The sequence below is a fragment of the Streptopelia decaocto genome (assembly GCF_964273445.1).
Source record: "Streptopelia decaocto genome assembly, chromosome: 2".
Taxonomy (NCBI): Eukaryota; Metazoa; Chordata; class Aves; order Columbiformes; family Columbidae; genus Streptopelia; species Streptopelia decaocto.
This window is the reverse complement of record NC_138655.1, coordinates 158,419,435-158,437,679: the sequence shown is the minus strand read 5'-3', so window position 1 is coordinate 158,437,679 and position 18,245 is coordinate 158,419,435. Positions and strand designations below refer to the sequence as shown.

General features: G+C 51.8%; 1 protein-coding gene across 1 annotated transcript; it reads left to right on the top strand.

The window, feature by feature from the left end:
• Window positions 1-7,527: 7,527 nt before the first annotated feature.
• LOC309436686 (solute carrier family 22 member 13-like) lies at window positions 7,528-14,032 on the top strand (the record flags this gene model as incomplete). The annotated part of the gene is made up of 10 exons (XM_082046064.1): window positions 7,528-7,899; window positions 9,464-9,567; window positions 9,911-10,065; window positions 10,596-10,764; window positions 11,129-11,249; window positions 11,705-11,799; window positions 12,116-12,330; window positions 12,812-12,920; window positions 13,075-13,285; window positions 13,842-14,032. 10 exons carry the CDS (start codon window positions 7,528-7,530, stop codon window positions 13,935-13,937), a joined length of 1,647 nt encoding a protein of 548 aa, XP_081902190.1. The 3' UTR covers window positions 13,938-14,032.
• Between the last annotated feature and the right edge of the window lie 4,213 nt (window positions 14,033-18,245).

Sequence of the window (18,245 nt, the reverse complement as noted above, 5' to 3'; positions counted from 1 at the left end):
CATTGCAACAGGCTGCCCAGGGCAGTGGTGGAGTCACCACCCCTGGAGGGGTTTAAGACACGTAGATGAAGTTCTTAGGGATGTGGATTAGAGGTGGACTTGGAAGTGTTAATGGTTGGACTTAATGATCTTAAAGGTCTCTTCCAACCAAAATGGCTCTATGATCTTGGGGAAGGGCTTTGTCTGAGTGGTGTCTGTAGCCCCCGGGGCATTTCTGATTGAGGCAGTTGGGAGGTTGACAACCCCAGGAGGTGGGGATGCTCTGCAGGACTTGTGTGCAGAAGTGGAGCCAGGATGGCACTTAGGGCTGTACCCTGAGAGCTTGACTCTGGTTGAAAGGTTTTCTTCAAGCTGTGCAGCTTCCCCTGTCCAGGAACACCTCAGTGTGACAGAGACTGGTATTAAAGTGGGATGATTTAAACCTTGAGAAGCATTTGGAGCATGAGCTGTGCACCTTCCTTTTCACCTCCTACTTGTTCTTTCTGAATTTGAAGATTAAGGGCAGGTCTGATCCAGAGGTGCCACTGAGGTCTCTCATGTTTATAGTGGAGCCAGGATTTCAAGAAAATGCACTGATGGTGGGAGGTAGAGCCCAGGCTTGTCCCCATCTTGGGACCCTGATGGGTCCAGGCTCTGGCTGGGCTGTTCTGAGCTCTGCTGAGACCCCCCTGCAGTGCTGGTCCAGCTCTGGTTCCTCAGCACAGGACACACATGGACCTGCTGGAGAGGGGCCAGAGGAGCCACAGGAATGATCCGAGGCTGGAACAGCTCTGCTGGGAGGACAGGCTGAGAGAGCTGGGGTGTTCAGCTGGAGAAGAGAAGCTCCAGGGAGACCTTAGTGTGGCCTTTCAGTGCTTAAAAGGGGCCTGTAAGAAAGATGGGGACAGACTTTTTAGCAGGACCTGTTGCGATAGGACAAGGGGTGATGGTTTAAAACTAAAGGAGGGAGATTCAGGCTGGACATGAAGAGGAAAGTTTTGACACTGAGGGTGGTGAGAGCCTGTCCCAGGTTGGCCAGAGAGGTGGTGGATGCTCCATCCCTGGAGACATCCTAGGCCAGCCTGGACAGGGCTCTGAGCAACCTGAGCTGGTGAAGATGTCCCTGCCCATGGCAGGGGTGGCACTGGATGAGCTTTGGAGGTCCCTTCAACACAAACTATTCCATGACTCTGCCCTGTCAACACAGCTTTCCCCTCTGCAGCAGACTGGTGTCCCAGCGGTCGTGCTTCGGGCTGTGAGAGCGAGGAGGTGCCAGAAGTGAAAGGTCTTGTCCCAGCGTGCAGGTGATAAGGCTGTTGGCCGATTGCCAGTGAACCTCTTGCCAGGAGATTGCGAACGCTGCTGTGGCCTGGCCCTGAGCCACTGCTGTGGTGGTGGCAGCAGGTTTGTCACGGCAAATGCTGGTGGTTTGGTGTCTGCTCGATTCAAGTGGTCATCTGGACAACTTTCCTCAGTTGTGGGCATCTTTGAAGAGTGACCTCAGTGTCATGATGTCTCCATTCAGAGAAGCAGAAGGGCTCCTGCTCAGTTTGTGGGAATGCCGAAGTTTCCCTAAAGCTTCAGGGACTTGTCAATGACAAGATTTGTGTTTTTGGGGAGCGGGTGTGGATGGTCCGGTTCTAAGCGTGTTCCCTAGACCTTTTGGCTGAGATGCACCCATCTGTGTTTGCCTAAAAATATGCACGTTCTTGCTTAAAAACAAACAAAAACCCCCACCAAAACAAATCAAAATGTGGTGGTCTTGGATGGTGGCACTTTTTAAGTTCTTTTTTCCATTCACTCCAAGCCTCTTGGGCTCAGTTTGCCATTTTCTGGCTCTTTATTTCTCTTAAACTGTTCCTCTTTACTCTCACATCCAGAAAACTTCACCTGGGTTGTATGTAACTTGCACGTTTTAGGTGTGGGATGGTGAGGGATGTTCTGGGTCACTGCATCGCATCCCCTGCATCTAAGCCAACTTCTTTGCAGTCTCTCCAGTATTTAGCCAAACCCTCCTTAAAAAAGCCTCGGATATCTATATCCCAGCTTTCTCTCCCATCCTCGCCCCGTAGGAAATCCCTTTATGGACACTCTTAAAGGCCCCAGTGCCTCAAAGTCCTCCTGTGACTGACTAGTCCACCAGTTACCTTCATCCTCGGATGTTGCCCTTTATGGGTGCTCACCATGAGATGTCTCATGCTTTCTCTTTCACTTAATGGGAACGTGGTGTGATTACAAATCCCAACCCAGAGTGTTGCTTTTTCTTCAAATTTGCACACTTCTTGTGGCTGCTGACAGCTGTAGGGCTTATTCTTGGGCTTAAGCAACTGTTCTGGGCCCAGGAAAGCCTGTCTCTGCAGGTACTGCTGCCCATGTCAGACAGTGGGGAAATTCTGAAAGCATTTGGGGATTTTGGCTGGTGCTGCTCACCTCGTTTCCCTGCCTCAGTGTGGCTTTCCACCAGATCTGCCATCTTTATGTGGTTCTACACATGCCACATCACTGTGACACCAGCTGGATCGGTGCCATCGGCCCCAACCTGACCGAGGAAGAGCAGCTGAACCTCACCCTGCAGTGGGACACGGAGCGGTGCTCCATGTACTCACCGGCGGACCGCGACCTCATCTCCATCATGGTGTACAGCTTGAATGCCATGGAGAAGTGCAGCAGTGGCTGGGTGTACCCCTCAGACCATGGTGGCCACTCAGGTTTGTGACATCCTTTTGTTTCTGGTTGCTTTCTGCTGTGGAAAATGGTGTTTTGAAGGTGCTCAGTGGGGACCAGGCACGCCTGGAGGTGTGATGTTCCTTCTGTGCTTTAGCTTTGGTGCTTAGTGTCTCCCCAAATGGCAGCAGATCGATTCCTCCTGACCTTTACCAAAAGCCATGGAAAAGTGTGTTGTGGACACATGCCCTGCTCAGGTGCTGAGGAGATCATCTCAGCCCAGAGAAGTAATTCAGCTCCAACCTTTGCTGCCGCCTCACCTGCTGGAAACCTCCAGCAGTGGGCTTCCCACTCCTTCCTTTGGTCCTTGGTCCAGGGCCTTGGTGTCCTTCAGCCTCCTTTAAATGTGATGCCCAGCTCAGGCTCTCCAGTGCTGGCCGGAGCAGAACAGATCACATTTTCTCTCGCAAAAGTTCTGGCAGTGTTTTGTTCCAGTCTTCTGGCTCCTGCTTCTCCAGATCCATGAGACCCATGACTGGTGTCTGACTGACCCTCCTGGGCTTCCCCATTTAATCATGATGAAGAACAGATGGAGCTGCTTTCTAGCATGGAGCCAGGAGACAGCCAGTGGAGATGGCAGGATCAGGCCTGGGAAGGGCTCCCCTGAGCTTCTGAACATCTTTGACTCAGCTTTTAGTGAGGTTTGGCCTGTCCCATCTTCTGCAGGGCTTTGGAGCACAAGTGTGATGGGAGCGGCTGAGGGACCTGGGGGGTTCAGCTGGAGAACAGGAGCTGAGGGGAGACCTTCTGATCTCTGAAGTGCCTGAAAGGAGCTTGGAGCATGGAGGGGATTGGTCTCTTCTCCCAAGGAACAAGTGACAGGATGAGAGGAAATGGCCTCAAGTTGTGCCAGGGAAGGTTTAGATTGGACATGAGGAAAAATTTCTTCTCCAGAAAGGGTTGTCAGGCATTGGAACAGGCTGCCCAGGGCAGTGGTGGAGTCACCATCCCTGGAGGGGTTTAAAAGCTGTTTAGATGAGGTTCCTAGGGACATGTTTCAGTGCCAGAATTGGGTTATGGTTGGACAAAGTGATCTCGAATGTCTCTTCCAATCAAAATGATTCTATGATGAAGCAGAGATCAAGGTGAACAGAAGAACCTTGATTTCATCCTCCATCTGAGTTTCCTAGTTGACTTGAACAGACCAAATATGTGTTGCCCACCACCTCCACCTGGTTCAGTGTTTGCCTGTTTATCTGTTATCATTGGTGCTCCCTGCTTGTGGCTGCTGAGCTGGACTGATCCTTGGGGCAGCATCTCGTCTCTGGCTGCCTGGGGAGCTGGTGTACTTCCAGGTTTGCCCTGTGGGTGCCCTGGTCAAGCCAAACAGGGCAGCCATGGTCTGGTTTCCATCATGCAGTTCCCAGCAACCTGTGGGCAGGAGAAGCCTCCAAGTTGCTTTTGGGCACCTCTGGAGTCTTTGCCTCATGGACATCCCAAAGGGGCCCCGAGCACACGCTGTTCTTACATCAGGGATGGGTTGAACAGAGCTGGTTTGATGTTCTCCATGATTGTTTTAAGACAGGAAGGCATTTGAGCTGAGTTTTGCCAAACTTGCCTAAAGCAGCATTGCCCCGTGTCAGATTTCTCCATCCCTATTCGCCTTCCCCAACTTTTCTCTGCATAGAACCCCCACCAGCCTGCGGGGTGGCCCAGAACTGGTGGCAAAGGTGGATGTCGCGTGTGTCACTTGGTTGTGCTTGCACAGGAAAGCTGCAAAAGATGCAGGAGATGGAGTCTCACATCACCTGGGACCACAGCCACCCTCTATTGCCTCCAGCTCTGCCCATCCATCAGCATCACTTCTTTTATCCCTTGGGACTTCTCCCAGCTCTGCATCACACTGGGCTGTCTTGGCCCCTCTGAACTTTGCTTTCCCACGTGGAACTGCTGGAGATGGTCTCAGGGGTTCAGCAAACACAGCTCCTGCAGTTGCTTTGGAAGAGTCTTTTCCCACGGCAGGGCCACCTGGCTCTGGCACTGGGTGGGATCCAGGTCGCCTGACACCGGGATCCTTCTGCTCCAGACGGGCGCTGTGTGGGTGGCACACAGATGATTAATGTATTACATGGTGTACTTAGGACAGGTAAAACATCAGGCATTGTCTATCCTGACTACACATTTATGGCGGCTGGCTATGACTGCGGAGCTTATCTCAGGTTTAAACATTAATTCCAGTCCTCTGGAAAGCCTGTCCCAGCACTGTCCTGTTCCAGACGCAGCTGCCAATGTCAGGCATCGGGGAAATTTTGAAAACGGTTGGTGAGTTTGGGCCGTTTCAGAAATGGCTGGTGCTGCTCACGCTGCTCCCCTGCCTCAGCGTGGCTTTCCACCAGTTTTGCCAACTTTTTATGGTTCCAAACGTGCCGCATCACTGCAACACCAGCTGGATCCGTGCGGTCGGCCCCAACCTGACCGAGGAAGAGCAGCTGAACCTCACCCTGCAGTGGGACACGGAGCGGTGCTCCATGTACTCACCGGCGGACCGCGACCTCATCTCCATCATGGTGTACAGCTTGAATGCCATGGAGAAGTGCAGCAGTGGCTGGGTGTACCCCTCAGACCATGGTGGCCACTCAGGTTTGTGACATCCTTTTGTTTCTGGTTGCTTTCTGCTGTGGAAAATGGTGTTTTGAAGGTGCTCAGTGGGGACCAGGCACGCCTGGAGGTGTGATGTTCCTTCTGTGCTTTAGCTTTGGTGCTTAGTGTCTCCCCAAATGGCAGCAGATCGATTCCTCCTGACCTTTACCAAAAGCCATGGAAAAGTGTGTTGTGGACACATGCCCTGCTCAGGTGCTGAGGAGATCATCTCAGCCCAGAGAAGTAATTCAGCTCCAACCTTTGCTGCCGCCTCACCTGCTGGAAACCTCCAGCAGTGGGCTTCCCACTCCTTCCTTTGGTCCTTGGTCCAGGGCCTTGGTGTCCTTCAGCCTCCTTTAAATGTGATGCCCAGCTCAGGCTCTCCAGTGCTGGCCGGAGCAGAACAGATCACATTTTCTCTCGCAAAAGTTCTGGCAGTGTTTTGTTCCAGTCTTCTGGCTCCTGCTTCTCCAGATCCATGAGACCCATGACTGGTGTCTGACTGACCCTCCTGGGCTTCCCCATTTAATCATGATGAAGAACAGATGGAGCTGCTTTCTAGCATGGAGCCAGGAGACAGCCAGTGGAGATGGCAGGATCAGGCCTGGGAAGGGCTCCCCTGAGCTTCTGAACATCTTTGACTCAGCTTTTAGTGAGGTTTGGCCTGTCCCATCTTCTGCAGGGCTTTGGAGCACAAGTGTGATGGGAGCGGCTGAGGGACCTGGGGGGTTCAGCTGGAGAACAGGAGCTGAGGGGAGACCTTCTGATCTCTGAACTGCCTGAAAGGAGCTTGGAGCATGGAGGGGATTGGTCTCTTCTCCCAAGGAACAAGTGACAGGATGAGAGGAAATGGCCTCAAGTTGTGCCAGGGAAGGTTTAGATTGGACATGAGGAAAAATTTCTTCTCCAGAAAGGGTTGTCAGGCATTGGAACAGGCTGCCCAGGGCAGTGGTGGAGTCACCATCCCTGGAGGGGTTTAAAAGCTGTTTAGATGAGGTTCCTAGGGACATGTTTCAGTGCCAGAATTGGGTTATGGTTGGACAAAGTGATCTCGAATGTCTCTTCCAATCAAAATGATTCTATGATGAAGCAGAGATCAAGGTGAACAGAAGAACCTTGATTTCATCCTCCATCTGAGTTTCCTAGTTGACTTGAACAGACCAAATATGTGTTGCCCACCACCTCCACCTGGTTCAGTGTTTGCCTGTTTATCTGTTATCATTGGTGCTCCCTGCTTGTGGCTGCTGAGCTGGACTGATCCTTGGGGCAGCATCTCGTCTCTGGCTGCCTGGGGAGCTGGTGTACTTCCAGGTTTGCCCTGTGGGTGCCCTGGTCAAGCCAAACAGGGCAGCCATGGTCTGGTTTCCATCATGCAGTTCCCAGCAACCTGTGGGCAGGAGAAGCCTCCAAGTTGCTTTTGGGCACCTCTGGAGTCTTTGCCTCATGGACATCCCAAAGGGGCCCCGAGCACACGCTGTTCTTACATCAGGGATGGGTTGAACAGAGCTGGTTTGATGTTCTCCATGATTGTTTTAAGGCAGGAAGGCATTTGAGCTGAGTTTTGCCAAACTTGCCTAAAGCAGCATTGCCCCGTGTCAGATTTCTCCATCCCTATTCGCCTTCCCCAACTTTTCTCTGCATAGAACCCCCACCAGCCTGCGGGGTGGCCCAGAACTGGTAGCAAAGGTGGATGTCGCGTGTGTCACTTGGTTGTGCTTGCACAGGAAAGCTGCAAAAGATGCAGGAGATGGAGTCTCACATCACCTGGGACCACAGCCACCCTCTATTGCCTCCAGCTCTGCCCATCCATCAGCACCACTTCTTTTATCCCTTGGGACTTCTCCCAGCTCTGCATCACGCTGGGCTGTCTTGGCCCCTCTGAACTTTGCTTTCCCACGTGGAACTGCTGGAGACGGTCTCAGGGGTTCAGCAAACACAGCTCCTGCAGTTGCTTTGGAAGAGTCTTTTCCCACGGCAGGGCCACCTGGCTCTGGCACAGGGTGGGATCCAGGTCGCCTGACACCGGGATCCTTCTGCTCCAGACGGGCGCTGTGTGGGTGGCACACAGATGATTAATGTATTACATGGTGTACTTAGGACAGGTAAAACATCAGGCATTGTCTATCCTGACTACACATTTATGGCAGCTGGCTATGACTGCGGAGCTTATCTCAGGTTTAAACATTAATTGCAGTCCCCTGGAATGCCTGTCCCAGCACTGTCCTGTTCCAGACGCAGCTGCCAATGTCAGGCATCGGGGAAATTTTGAAAACGGTTGGTGAGTTTGGGCCGTTTCAGAAATGGCTGGTGCTGCTCACGCTGCTCCCCTGCCTCAGCGTGGCTTTCCACCAGTTTTGCCAACTTTTTATGGTTCCAAACGTGCCGCACCACTGCAACACCAGCTGGATCCGTGCGGTCGGCCCCAACCTGACCGAGGAAGAGCAGCTGAACCTCACCCTGCCCCGGGACGCAGACGGGGCGTACGAGCAGTGCTCCATGTACTCACCGGTGGACCGGGACCTCGACTCCATCGTGGCCTATGGGCTGAACACCACGGAGAAGTGCAGCAGTGGCTGGGTGTACCCCTCAGCACAGCCGCCGTCCCTGCTGACCGAGGTCTGTAATCACCTTTGATGTGCAGGGGAGGTGGAGGGAAAGGACACCCAAAGGGCTGCCCTGTCCTGCAGTTCAGTTGAAGCCAGTACTGACTGTGGTGCAGCTGGGCTGGGTTGATATTCACATCAGGTGTGTTCTGGGGACCTTGGCTACACCACTCAGCCTCTGGTGTGGTCCCTGAGAGGTTGCAGGCAAGCGGGCTGCGATATAGACATCAGTGGGGCCACAGGCAGAGCTGGTGGAGACATTAATCACTCCTGGTGGGACCTTTTCATAGAATCACAGCACGGCTGGGGTTAGAAGGGACCTCTGGAGATCATCCAGTCCAACCCACCTGCTCAAGCAGGGTCACCAGAGCAGATCACACAGGAAGGTGTCCAGGTGGGTTTGAATGTCTCCAGAGAAGGAGACTCCACAGCCTCTCTGGACAGCCTGGCCCAGGCTCTGGCACCTCAAAGGAAAGAAGTTTCCCCTCATATTCAGATGGAACCTCCTGTGTTTCAGTCTGTGCCTGTTGTCCCTCATCCTGTCGTTGGGCACCACTGAAAAGAGTCTGGTCCCATCTTGACACCCACTCTTGAGATATTGATCAGCATAAATAATGTCCGCTCTCAGCCTTCTCTTGTCCAGGCTCAACAGCTCCAGCTCTCAACCTTTCCTCAGAGCTCTTTTGGTTGTCCCTGCCCCTCCGCAGACTGAGGGCCACCTTCCAGCTTCTCCCTGTGTACAGCTTTGTGCTTTGGCTCGCCGGCCAGGGAAAGCAGTCAGGGCTCAGTGCGTGGCTTTTCCTCCCAGGAATGGTGGGGAACTTGTCAGGGTGACAGGCCGTGGGATTTCTGCCTCAGGGTCTCAGCATGGAAACTCCAGGTCAGGGTTGTCACAAACAGCCGGAATTCCTCACTGCTCCTCAATTTGTGTGGAGGTATCAGTGGAGAGGAGAGGAGAGGAGAGGAGAGGAGAGGAGAGGAGAGGAGAGGAGAGGAGAGGAGAGGAGAGGAGAGGAGAGGAGAGGAGAGGAGAGGAGAGGAGAGGAGAGGAGAGGAGAGGAGAGGAGAGGAGAGGAGAGGCTTGCAAAGCCATACATCTGACCGTCAGCAAGAGCTTCAGCAACACAAACAGTGTTCTGGTGAGCAATGCTAAGGTTCTTTCAGTGCTTTCTGACCTCTCTGTATTTCCTGTACATGTTCTTCCCTATGTGACTCTTTCTATAGATGCACTCTGGATGCTGGCAGCTGCAGAACATCTCTTTACTAGAAACTGCTCGGTCCAGGAATCAGCATTGTACTCATCCTTTTTCCCTCGGGAAGGAAGGCAGTGTAGGAGAAGCAAAGTGCTGGGACTTCTGTCCCAAGTCTCACTTTAAGCAAAACTTCCTAACCAGGAGGGTTCTCTGGGGGTACCTGGCCTGGGGGGGAGTCCGACAGGTTCCAGGGCTTGGGAGAGCTTGTCCCACCACTGACCTGTGTGGTATGTGCACACTATGGAGATGCACATCCTTGGAGGCAGGATCAGAAAGCATCGGTAGCCTGTTGAGAACAAAACCATCCGTGTTTCCTTTCTCCAGTTTGACCTGGTGTGTGACAGGAAGGACCTGAATGACATCTCCCAGTCCATCTACATGGTGGGGCTGTTCCTAGGATCCATGATCTTTGGGCCACTAAGTGACAGGTGAGGAGACACAACCACCCAGACGGGGTCTGTGCAAAGCCAGCAATGAGCGGAGCAGCAGGCTGCTCCCAGCCTGGTCACCGCACCATGTGTGTTTTGTCACTGCTCATCAGGAGCAGGGACCTTGAGCAAAGTCCTCAGGTCCCATGAGGACACGGCTGCGCAGGGGGGTGGAAGGGAGAAGGGTGCATGCAAGGTGCTTTGCATGTCAACCCTGAGTCCAGGCGTGAGCCTCATCACCCTCAAGAGAGGGTGATACAGTCACTGTGTCACCCACTGGGCTCTTCAACATCTCCATGAGGTGATTCGAGATACCAGCTGTGTCTTCCCTCTTCCTCCTCAGGATCGGCCGCCGGCCAGTCATTCTGATCTCCATCTTCCTTCAGGGCTTGTTTGGTGTAGGAATTGCCTTTGTGCCCCATTTCTATGTGTACATGGCCTTCAGATGTGTCGTGGGGGCTTCGGTGTCAGGGATCACCATGACGATACTATCCTTAGGTGAGTAGGATGCTCATGCCCTGATGCAGACAGATGTGGCCTCTCAAGATGCAGTAGGAAAGGTCTGTAAAGAAATAAATCATTCTGTATGACCTGAAAAACACCACAATGAGGACAGGTACTCCGTACTGTCCTTTGGCATGTTGGCATCTCCTCAGCCCTGAGTGAGAGCCACGGACAGCATCTCTCCCTGGCTCAGCAGGTCAGTGTGGGGAGAGAGCCCGGGGGCTCTGGGACATGATTGATTTGGGCACAAGCTCTGCCCCAGCGAGGCGCTCTGTGGATGCTGAGAGCAAAGAGATGGCATACCTGAGCTTCATGTGCTCTTGCAGAGGACCATGACACCCTGATGATAAAGAAAGTTGATACACGTCATGAAACACTAATGACTTGTGTGTGTGACCATTGCCAGAAATCTGTCAGTCCTCTTTCCTCACCTCCAGGAGAGCTTTTCTCCAGGACAAACTCCCTGTCTGCATCCATGGAAATCACTTGCATGGATGATTCTGAACCTTCGCTCTTCTTTTCAGCTACAGAATGGATAGGTGTCTCCTCCCGGCCAAAGGCAGTGCTTCTGTCACACTGCTGTTTCGCCATCGGACAGATGATTTTGGCTGGTTTGAGCTACGGTATCCGCAACTGGAGGCTGCTGGAGATTGCAGGATCTGCTCCTATATTTGCCTTTTTCTTCGGCATCCAGTAAGTGGGACCTGGGCAGAGATCCTTGGAGACAGGACAGCAGCAAGGGTGATGGGTGGCAGTGAGAAGGCAGCAGCTCAGGAGCAGGATGGGTCTTTCCCATTAGAGAGCAGATGCTCCTGCAGAGCCCACCACATCTCCCTGGAGCACTGGACCTCTGAGAGCAGCAGCTGCTGTGCTTCAGCTCTCCAAATGCGACCTTTGGGGCCTAAGTGTAGGCCTGGAAAAACTGACCTGAGGAGGTATTTAGACTCCCTCCATCACATGGAAAGCACATTGGTTGCTGGACGTGGTCACGGGGAGCTGGGCTGTGGGGAAATTCAACTGGTCAGAGCAGCATCTCCTGATTTCACCTCCTGGGCAGGGTGCTCCCAGAATCAGCTCGGTGGCTGGTGACACGAGGCAGAATAGAAGAAGCCAAGAAGCTCCTTAAGAAGGCAGCATCCATCAACAAGCGCACCATCCCACCAGGACTCCTTGAGCAGGTACCCGTCATGGCTTGGGGACCTGCCAGTGGTCTTCAGAGACCTTGCTCTGTGCTGGGGTTTGTAGCAGCCACTGGAGCTGAGGTCACCCGAAAAACAGCTTTCCATGCTGGCTGGGGATGATTTGGGATGGACCGCGGGTGGGTGACTCTGGTTTTGGCTGCGTTGTACAGACATAAGGCCGGGGAGGAGGCCCAGCTTCTGCTGGGGCTCAGCCTGGAGCTTTCTGGAGTCCACCTTGACACATGGAAAGGAGATCCAAGTGTTTCCCTTGTCTTTTTCTCTGTAGGAGTGTTGAGGATGAGCATGAGGCGTCTGTTTAGTCTGTGAATGCCCAAAGGACATGTCCACCCCAAAGGCCCTGCTACTTCTCCAAGCTTCTGCCTTGGGCAAGCAGAGCACAGGTGGAGGATTCCTTTGCTTGGTTTAACTCTTTGTCTTTCTGCATTTTGAAGCTGAAGCCTGAGACACAGACCAAGTCTGGAAGTATTCTGGATCTCTTTCGGAAGAAGCATCTCCTGAAGGTGACTTTAATCATGTCGTGTGCCTGGTAAGACATAGCATGGTTCCCTCATTCTGAACTTGTAGGTGAAGAAAAGAAGGCATTGATGGTTAGTCATAACTGTAAATTCACCTCATGGGTTTTGAGTGTTACTGATGGATATTTGTGCGTCTGACTATTCAAGATGCTATGGGGTTTTTGGGAAAAGTTAGAGCCATTCAGTTTTTGCAGTCCTGTGTTATTGGTCTGGTTCTATGCGCCCTTGGAAATTAGGTATTTTGGTCAAAATGTTATTGTTTGAGATCAGTACTGTATTTGCTCCTGGCCAATAGACATGCTCAGTGCCACCCTGCCTGGCTTTCAGGTTTGTGAACAGCCTTGTCTACTATGGGCTGAGTCTGAATGTGACAAATTTTGGTCTGGACATCTACCTGACACAGCTTGCCTTTGGAGCGGTGGAAATCCCAGCCCGTATTGGTTGTATCTTCTTGCTGCAGTGGTTTGGGAGGAAGAAAACCCAGGCTGTTCTCCTGGTGCTGAGTGGCCTGATGTGTCTGATCATCACTGGCATCCCTGAAGGTGAACAATCTCTCCCCAACACGAGAGGACAGCCCCTGGAACAGAGATACACAAAGACCCAACTCTTCCCTTGCTAGTGCAGGTCCTGGCCTCCCAACCAAGCCATTTCACATCTCTCAGGGCTTGAGCTGGCCCTAGTGCTGTGATCACAAGGGATGTGGTCAACTCCCCAAGGCCCATTCCCATCAGTAAACATTTGCTTGCCAGTTGTAACAAGAGAGGGTAGAGCTGCCTCTGGTGGGCCACCCATTAGCAGAGTTGTCCTCTGGGAAAATGAATTTGTGGGATGGTGAGATGATTGAATCAAAGTGTATTGAGGGTGGCCCCAAGGCCAGAGCTGCTCCTCGGTCCATGTTCAGGCACTGTTCAGTGGTGATGGCTCCCTGTGGGCAGCATGATTGTCATTATGCTTTTCCAACCACCATCCCTGAGTGGTGCTGGATCCTTGTCCCACTGTGGTGTTCTCTCCTCCTGCCCTCAGACCAGCCCGTGGCAACCACAGTCTTGGCCACCATTGGCAAGTTTACAGCCTCAGCCTCCTTCTCCACCTCCTACGTCTACACCGCAGAGCTCTTCCCCACAGTCGCCAGGTGAGGTCTCCCCAAACTTTGATGCTTCCCTCCTCCATGGCTAATGGCAGTGGTGGGGCAAAAGCCCAGTTGCCCCCATGGCCACACTCAGTCCCATGGTGGCCCAGGGGATGCCGAGCCCTGCCTGTGCCTCCCACCGCCCCTCGCTCCCCAGGCAGACCGGCGTGGGGCTGTGCTCGATGTCAGCACGGGTGGCAGGGATCTTGGCCCCACTGATCCGCCTCCTGGGCCAGTACCACCCGGCCATCCCCATGGCCATCTACGGGAGTGCCCCCGTGCTGGGGGGGCTGCTCTGCGTCCTGCTGGCTGAGACCCGCGGCATGGAGCTGGTGGATGACACAGGGGACAGCCACCCCAAAGCTGAGGTAGGTACCTGATGGTGCCTGTGCTCCCTCCTGGCCATGGGCACCACCAGACCCTCTTGGGCAGGACCACAGGGTGCCAATGCTACGGGACACCATCGGCACCACTTGGACTGGGAGCATCTTCAAGGGCTTACAGCAATGAGAGGGAGGGAGGGCTGCCCCACAGCGGGGGTGGGGAGGAGGCCCCATAACGCTGCCCAAAGGGGTATCTCAGACCCATGGTGGTCATTGCTTCATTTCTGTCCATGGAATGGGAGGACTCCAGGAGTGGCTGGTGTTTCGCTTTGCTCCCCCTGACCTCCCCAGAGAAGGGCTGGTGCCTCATAGCTGTGTCTTCTTGGCTTTTGGTCTCATTTGGCTCCCAGCACCCAGTTACCCATGGGACGGGGTTGAATTGCACCCTGATACTTTTGTTGGGAGAAGAGTGTCCATGGGCGCCCAGAGGGAGAGTGGTGAATGGGAAGCCAGGTTGCTGAAGGCTGTGTGTCTCAGAGAAGGCTGCCATCAGCTCATAATGGGTCTTTCTTTTCTTTTTGACTCTTTTCCCTTTCATTAGGTCCACAAAAATGCCAACAGCAGTTCAGAAAATGGACACATGAAAGGAAAAGACGGTGGCCAAGACAATGAGTACACAAAGACCACTTACTTCTAGCTGGACCTGCAAGCGGCTGTAGCTAAAGGCAACCAAGTGCTGTGACCGCACTGAGGACAGGCAGGGTCTCCATTTGCAGGACACCACCACCTCTCAGGTGGTGATTGTCAATTCTTGCCTTTCCTTTTCCTTTTTTACCTTCCTGTATCTCCCTCTATAGCTTGTCCTCAGGCACTGCATGCTGTCTCTGGTGTTTAAGAGCGCTCTTGATGGAAAAAATCTGATGCTTTTCGTTTAAGGAAACAATGAAAGAAAGCAGAAAGCGGGATGGATGCAACATTTTCTCCTCCTCTTTTCTGTCCCATATCCAGGAATGTGAGACTGTAAACTTTGTGCGAGTGAGACACCTGCTAGAGCATTGAATAGACTTGCAAAGGAGGGCTGAGCTCATTAATACCAGAGCAGATGCAGCACTGAAAGCAATATCACACTTGCAAGAAGGAGTGATTTCTCTTGACTGTCTAGCATGGTCTGCTCACCCTCTCTTAAAAACACTCTTTTAAATTTTTCCTTTATTTTTTTTTAATAAATTTGAGACACTCGACTGAGAAAAAAAAAATGTGATGGGAGATACAGCAAGACACAGCGAGCAAAGATGTCTAACAGGCAGCAGAATTGTGGCCTTGGATGAAAACACGTCATGGTGCTTCGTGCATGGAAAACTGTGCTGTCGGGCTGAGGTGTAGGACCACATTAATTCCTTCCAGGAAACTGAGAGATATTGTGGCAGTCGGTCTCTTAGAAGAAAGCACAAATCTTTCTGGGAACTATCATGTCCATTCTGCTCTGTTCTAGTCTATTAATTCTTGCTGTATCCATTTCTGTCTTTAAGTGGTTTAGGACCACTTTTATATTATGAAGAAAAAACATGTGTTTTTCCTGTGCTTCCCCTCCTTTTATCTGCTGTCCCTCAAGATGACTTTCTTTTGCCACTGGCTTGGTACAGATGAAACCCAAAAGTTACACAATGTTGGTGTTCCAGCTTTGTGTGTATACAGCTCGAAGGCTGTTTTCTGATTGTGTCAAGAAGCTTTTAAAACAGACTTTTTTCTTCTCCCTCTTGTCATACCTACATGTTTTCCATGAATCAAAGTATCCCATGGATGTGCAGCATGAGGAAGGCAGAGTTTTGGATAAAGTCAGTGACATGGGACAATGTCCCACCAGGAGGGGCTGCCTGTGGTGACATTATCTTATCTCTGACATTGCTTTTTTAAAGGATTTGCTGTGGTGCTCCTGTTCAGTGGCCCTGAGTGTAGAGGACTTTGTCCTTTGCCCAAGGTCACTCCTTCCTTTATAAAGGCTGGTGGCTGCCTCATTCGGGCTTCTATGGAAAATAAGGTGTTAAGGCTTAAGGCTGAGAGAAGAGCTTGGTGCAAAATGCACAGTTATTGTATGAACCACAGGTCTTTTTGGGAATCCTGCTCTGAGACTCTTGGTTTGAGCTCATTTTATAAATAAAGGTATCCAAGCACATCTGATGTGCTTCTGCTTCCATCTCATTCATGCCTCTACTAGGCTGAAGATCCATTTAATCTACTCTTCTCTAGATCATTGCTTCTCTAGATCATTAGCTTGAAGACTCTGGCACGGTCTTTTTGGCTGAAGAGCACCGGAATAGTTTTCTGAGAAGGCTCAGGGGGGACCATGTTTATGCTGATAAATATCTCAAAGGTGGCTGTCAAGAGGATGGACCAGACTCTGTTCAGTGGTGCCCAATGAGTGGGGATGAGGGGCAACGGGCACAGACTGAAACACAGGAGGTTCAATCAGAACATGAGGAGAAACTTCTTTCCTTTGAGGTGCCAGAGCCTGGACCAGGCTGCCCAGAGAGGTTGTGGAGTCTCCTTCTCTGGAGACATTCAAACCCACCTGGACACATCCCTGTGTGATCTGCTCTGGTGACCCTGCTTGAGCAGGTGGGTTGGACTGGATGATCTCCAGAGGTCCCTTCCATCCCCAACCACTCTGTGATTCTGTATGATTCTGTGTGACTCATGATGTTTTGCCCAGCTCAGCAGAAATGGGAGGATGTCTGATGGTTTTGCTGCCTTAATGTCTCTTGTACCTGGTCTACATATGGTCTTACACTGTCACAAATGAAGCTCACAGTACAGAGTCAAATTAAGTGTGGTGGAACAGCATGTGAGAATGCAAACATGGCTTTGCATGTGTACAATGGGATGTTCTGGGTTCTCATTATGATAACACTATGAGCAAACAATAAAACGTGCCTCAGGTGACCTGAAGGGATAACTAGAGGAAAGAGAATGACCCCATAGCCAAGGGGAGGGAGCCAAAAGGCTGAAGATATGGTGAGGATAAAATGAGGTGCAAGGTTTAGCTGGGAAGAGCAGATTCAAGACCTTGGCAGAGTGGCTTACTGAGCCGTGACTTGAAGGCCAGTTGTGCGAAGGCGCTGAAGGTGGCAGTGGTGAGCAAATGACAGGGACACTGTGAAGGGTTTGCTAAGACATATTGAATAATGTTCAAGCCTTCTTCAGGTTCTCCTATATCAGACACAGGAGCAAGGTCCTGCTGCTGTGCTTATACCCTCATTTACACCAGTTTGTGTTCAGGTCAGAACCTCTCAGCCTCTGTTGTCTCCTTGGAGGAGGCCCAGGTTCGTGCATCTGGACCTCCCTACTGCCAAGGAAAATGGTTAGACGGCCAGAGGTATTGAAGGTATGGAGGGGCAGCAGAGCCTGACCTGGCTCTGTGGCCCAAAGTGAGGTGAGGAGATGTGGGGCAAAGCATCTCCTGTTGCCAGAGTTGCCCCACAGGGACCACTGGGGCAATCACTACAATCAGTGACACCAACAAACTGGTCTGCAACCCTGGCTGTGGGACAGAGGTGTCAGGATCCCAGACCTTGGCCTCTGGCCAGAGGATATTGTTCTCTCCTTCCTTCTGACCCCATGCTGGGGAGGCCCCAGGCCCATGACCAGAGCAAAACCTGCAGAAAGGGATCCAGTGAGGAATGGCTGAGGAGGTGAGGAGAATCACTAAATCATAGAATCACTTCAGTTGGAAGAGACCCTCAAGATCATTGAGTCGAACTGTTAACCTAACACTGGCACTAAACCATGTCCCTAAGAACATCTACTACTTGTCTTTTAAACACCTTCAGGGATGGTGATCCAGTGCCAAAGCCCAGATCTTGCAAATGCCCTGCCCCACCTCCAGCCATGGCCAGTTCCCATGTGACATTTTGCAGTTTGAGGTGAAGTTGAGCACCAAAGCCAAAGCACAGAATGAGCACCACCTCCAGGCATGGCTGGCTTGGACTTGAGACACTCCAGCCTTCAAAACACTATTTACTACAGCACAGAGCAATTAGAAACAAATGGATGCTGCAAACCAGAGTGACCAACCTTCTTCTTGGACCAAGAGCAATGCTGTGGTTTGCGGAGGTGGCTTCATGAAAGGGTGTCAAAGCAAACAGGTAGAGCAAGAGAGGAGGACCCCCTGTCTTTTGTATGAGCTGACAACAGCTGATCAAGGTCACTGCTAAAGGCCGACCACGCTGTTGAACTGCAACATACACGGCACAATTCAGGGAACTTGCACAGCTTCTCACAGGGAAAATAAATATAGATTGTTCATTGGAAGACTTGGAAAAAAAAAACAACTGTGATTGAACTCAGTCATTCCGCTTTAACACTCCGTTTCTGCATTGTTTGTGGCTGATGGAAACCAAACACATTTCCATCTGTGTGTTAAATTACAGGCTTACAGTTGCTGTGTAGAAAACACTCCAGAGCCAATAGCAGTTACAAAGGCCAACTGTGAAACAGTAGGGAAAAAAAAAATAATCAACACCATTATTCATATATTGCATTACAAGTGTCTCTTATCAAACTCAGAGTATAATTTATATTGTTCACGTAGAAACTCAAATTCAACACCATATAATAGAAATAAAAGCTAAATACATGTGTGTGACGGGGTTTCAGTGACATCCTGATCAAACGTCGAGGCTCGGACCGGCGAGAAGGCTGATGGCCCCAGCGATGAGTGCAGGAGGGACACAGCCCGGCGCCCGCTTGCCCAGCACTACCACTCTACTGGCGATTCTTTATTGCTGTAAAACACGACAGCGGTGGTTCCACGGGTACCAGTTTGCAAAGGGACTGGGGGACACATCGGGAGGACACGCGCAGCCGGGCATCACAGACTGGGCTTCGTGAACAGTTCCAAGTGTGTCCTTAGCCAACGCAGAGTGACACGGATCTGCTCTCCCTCTGCCCACAGGTGTTTTGTGGATCATCTGAAAGACCAGTTTCCAGCCTGCCATGCCTCAGTGGT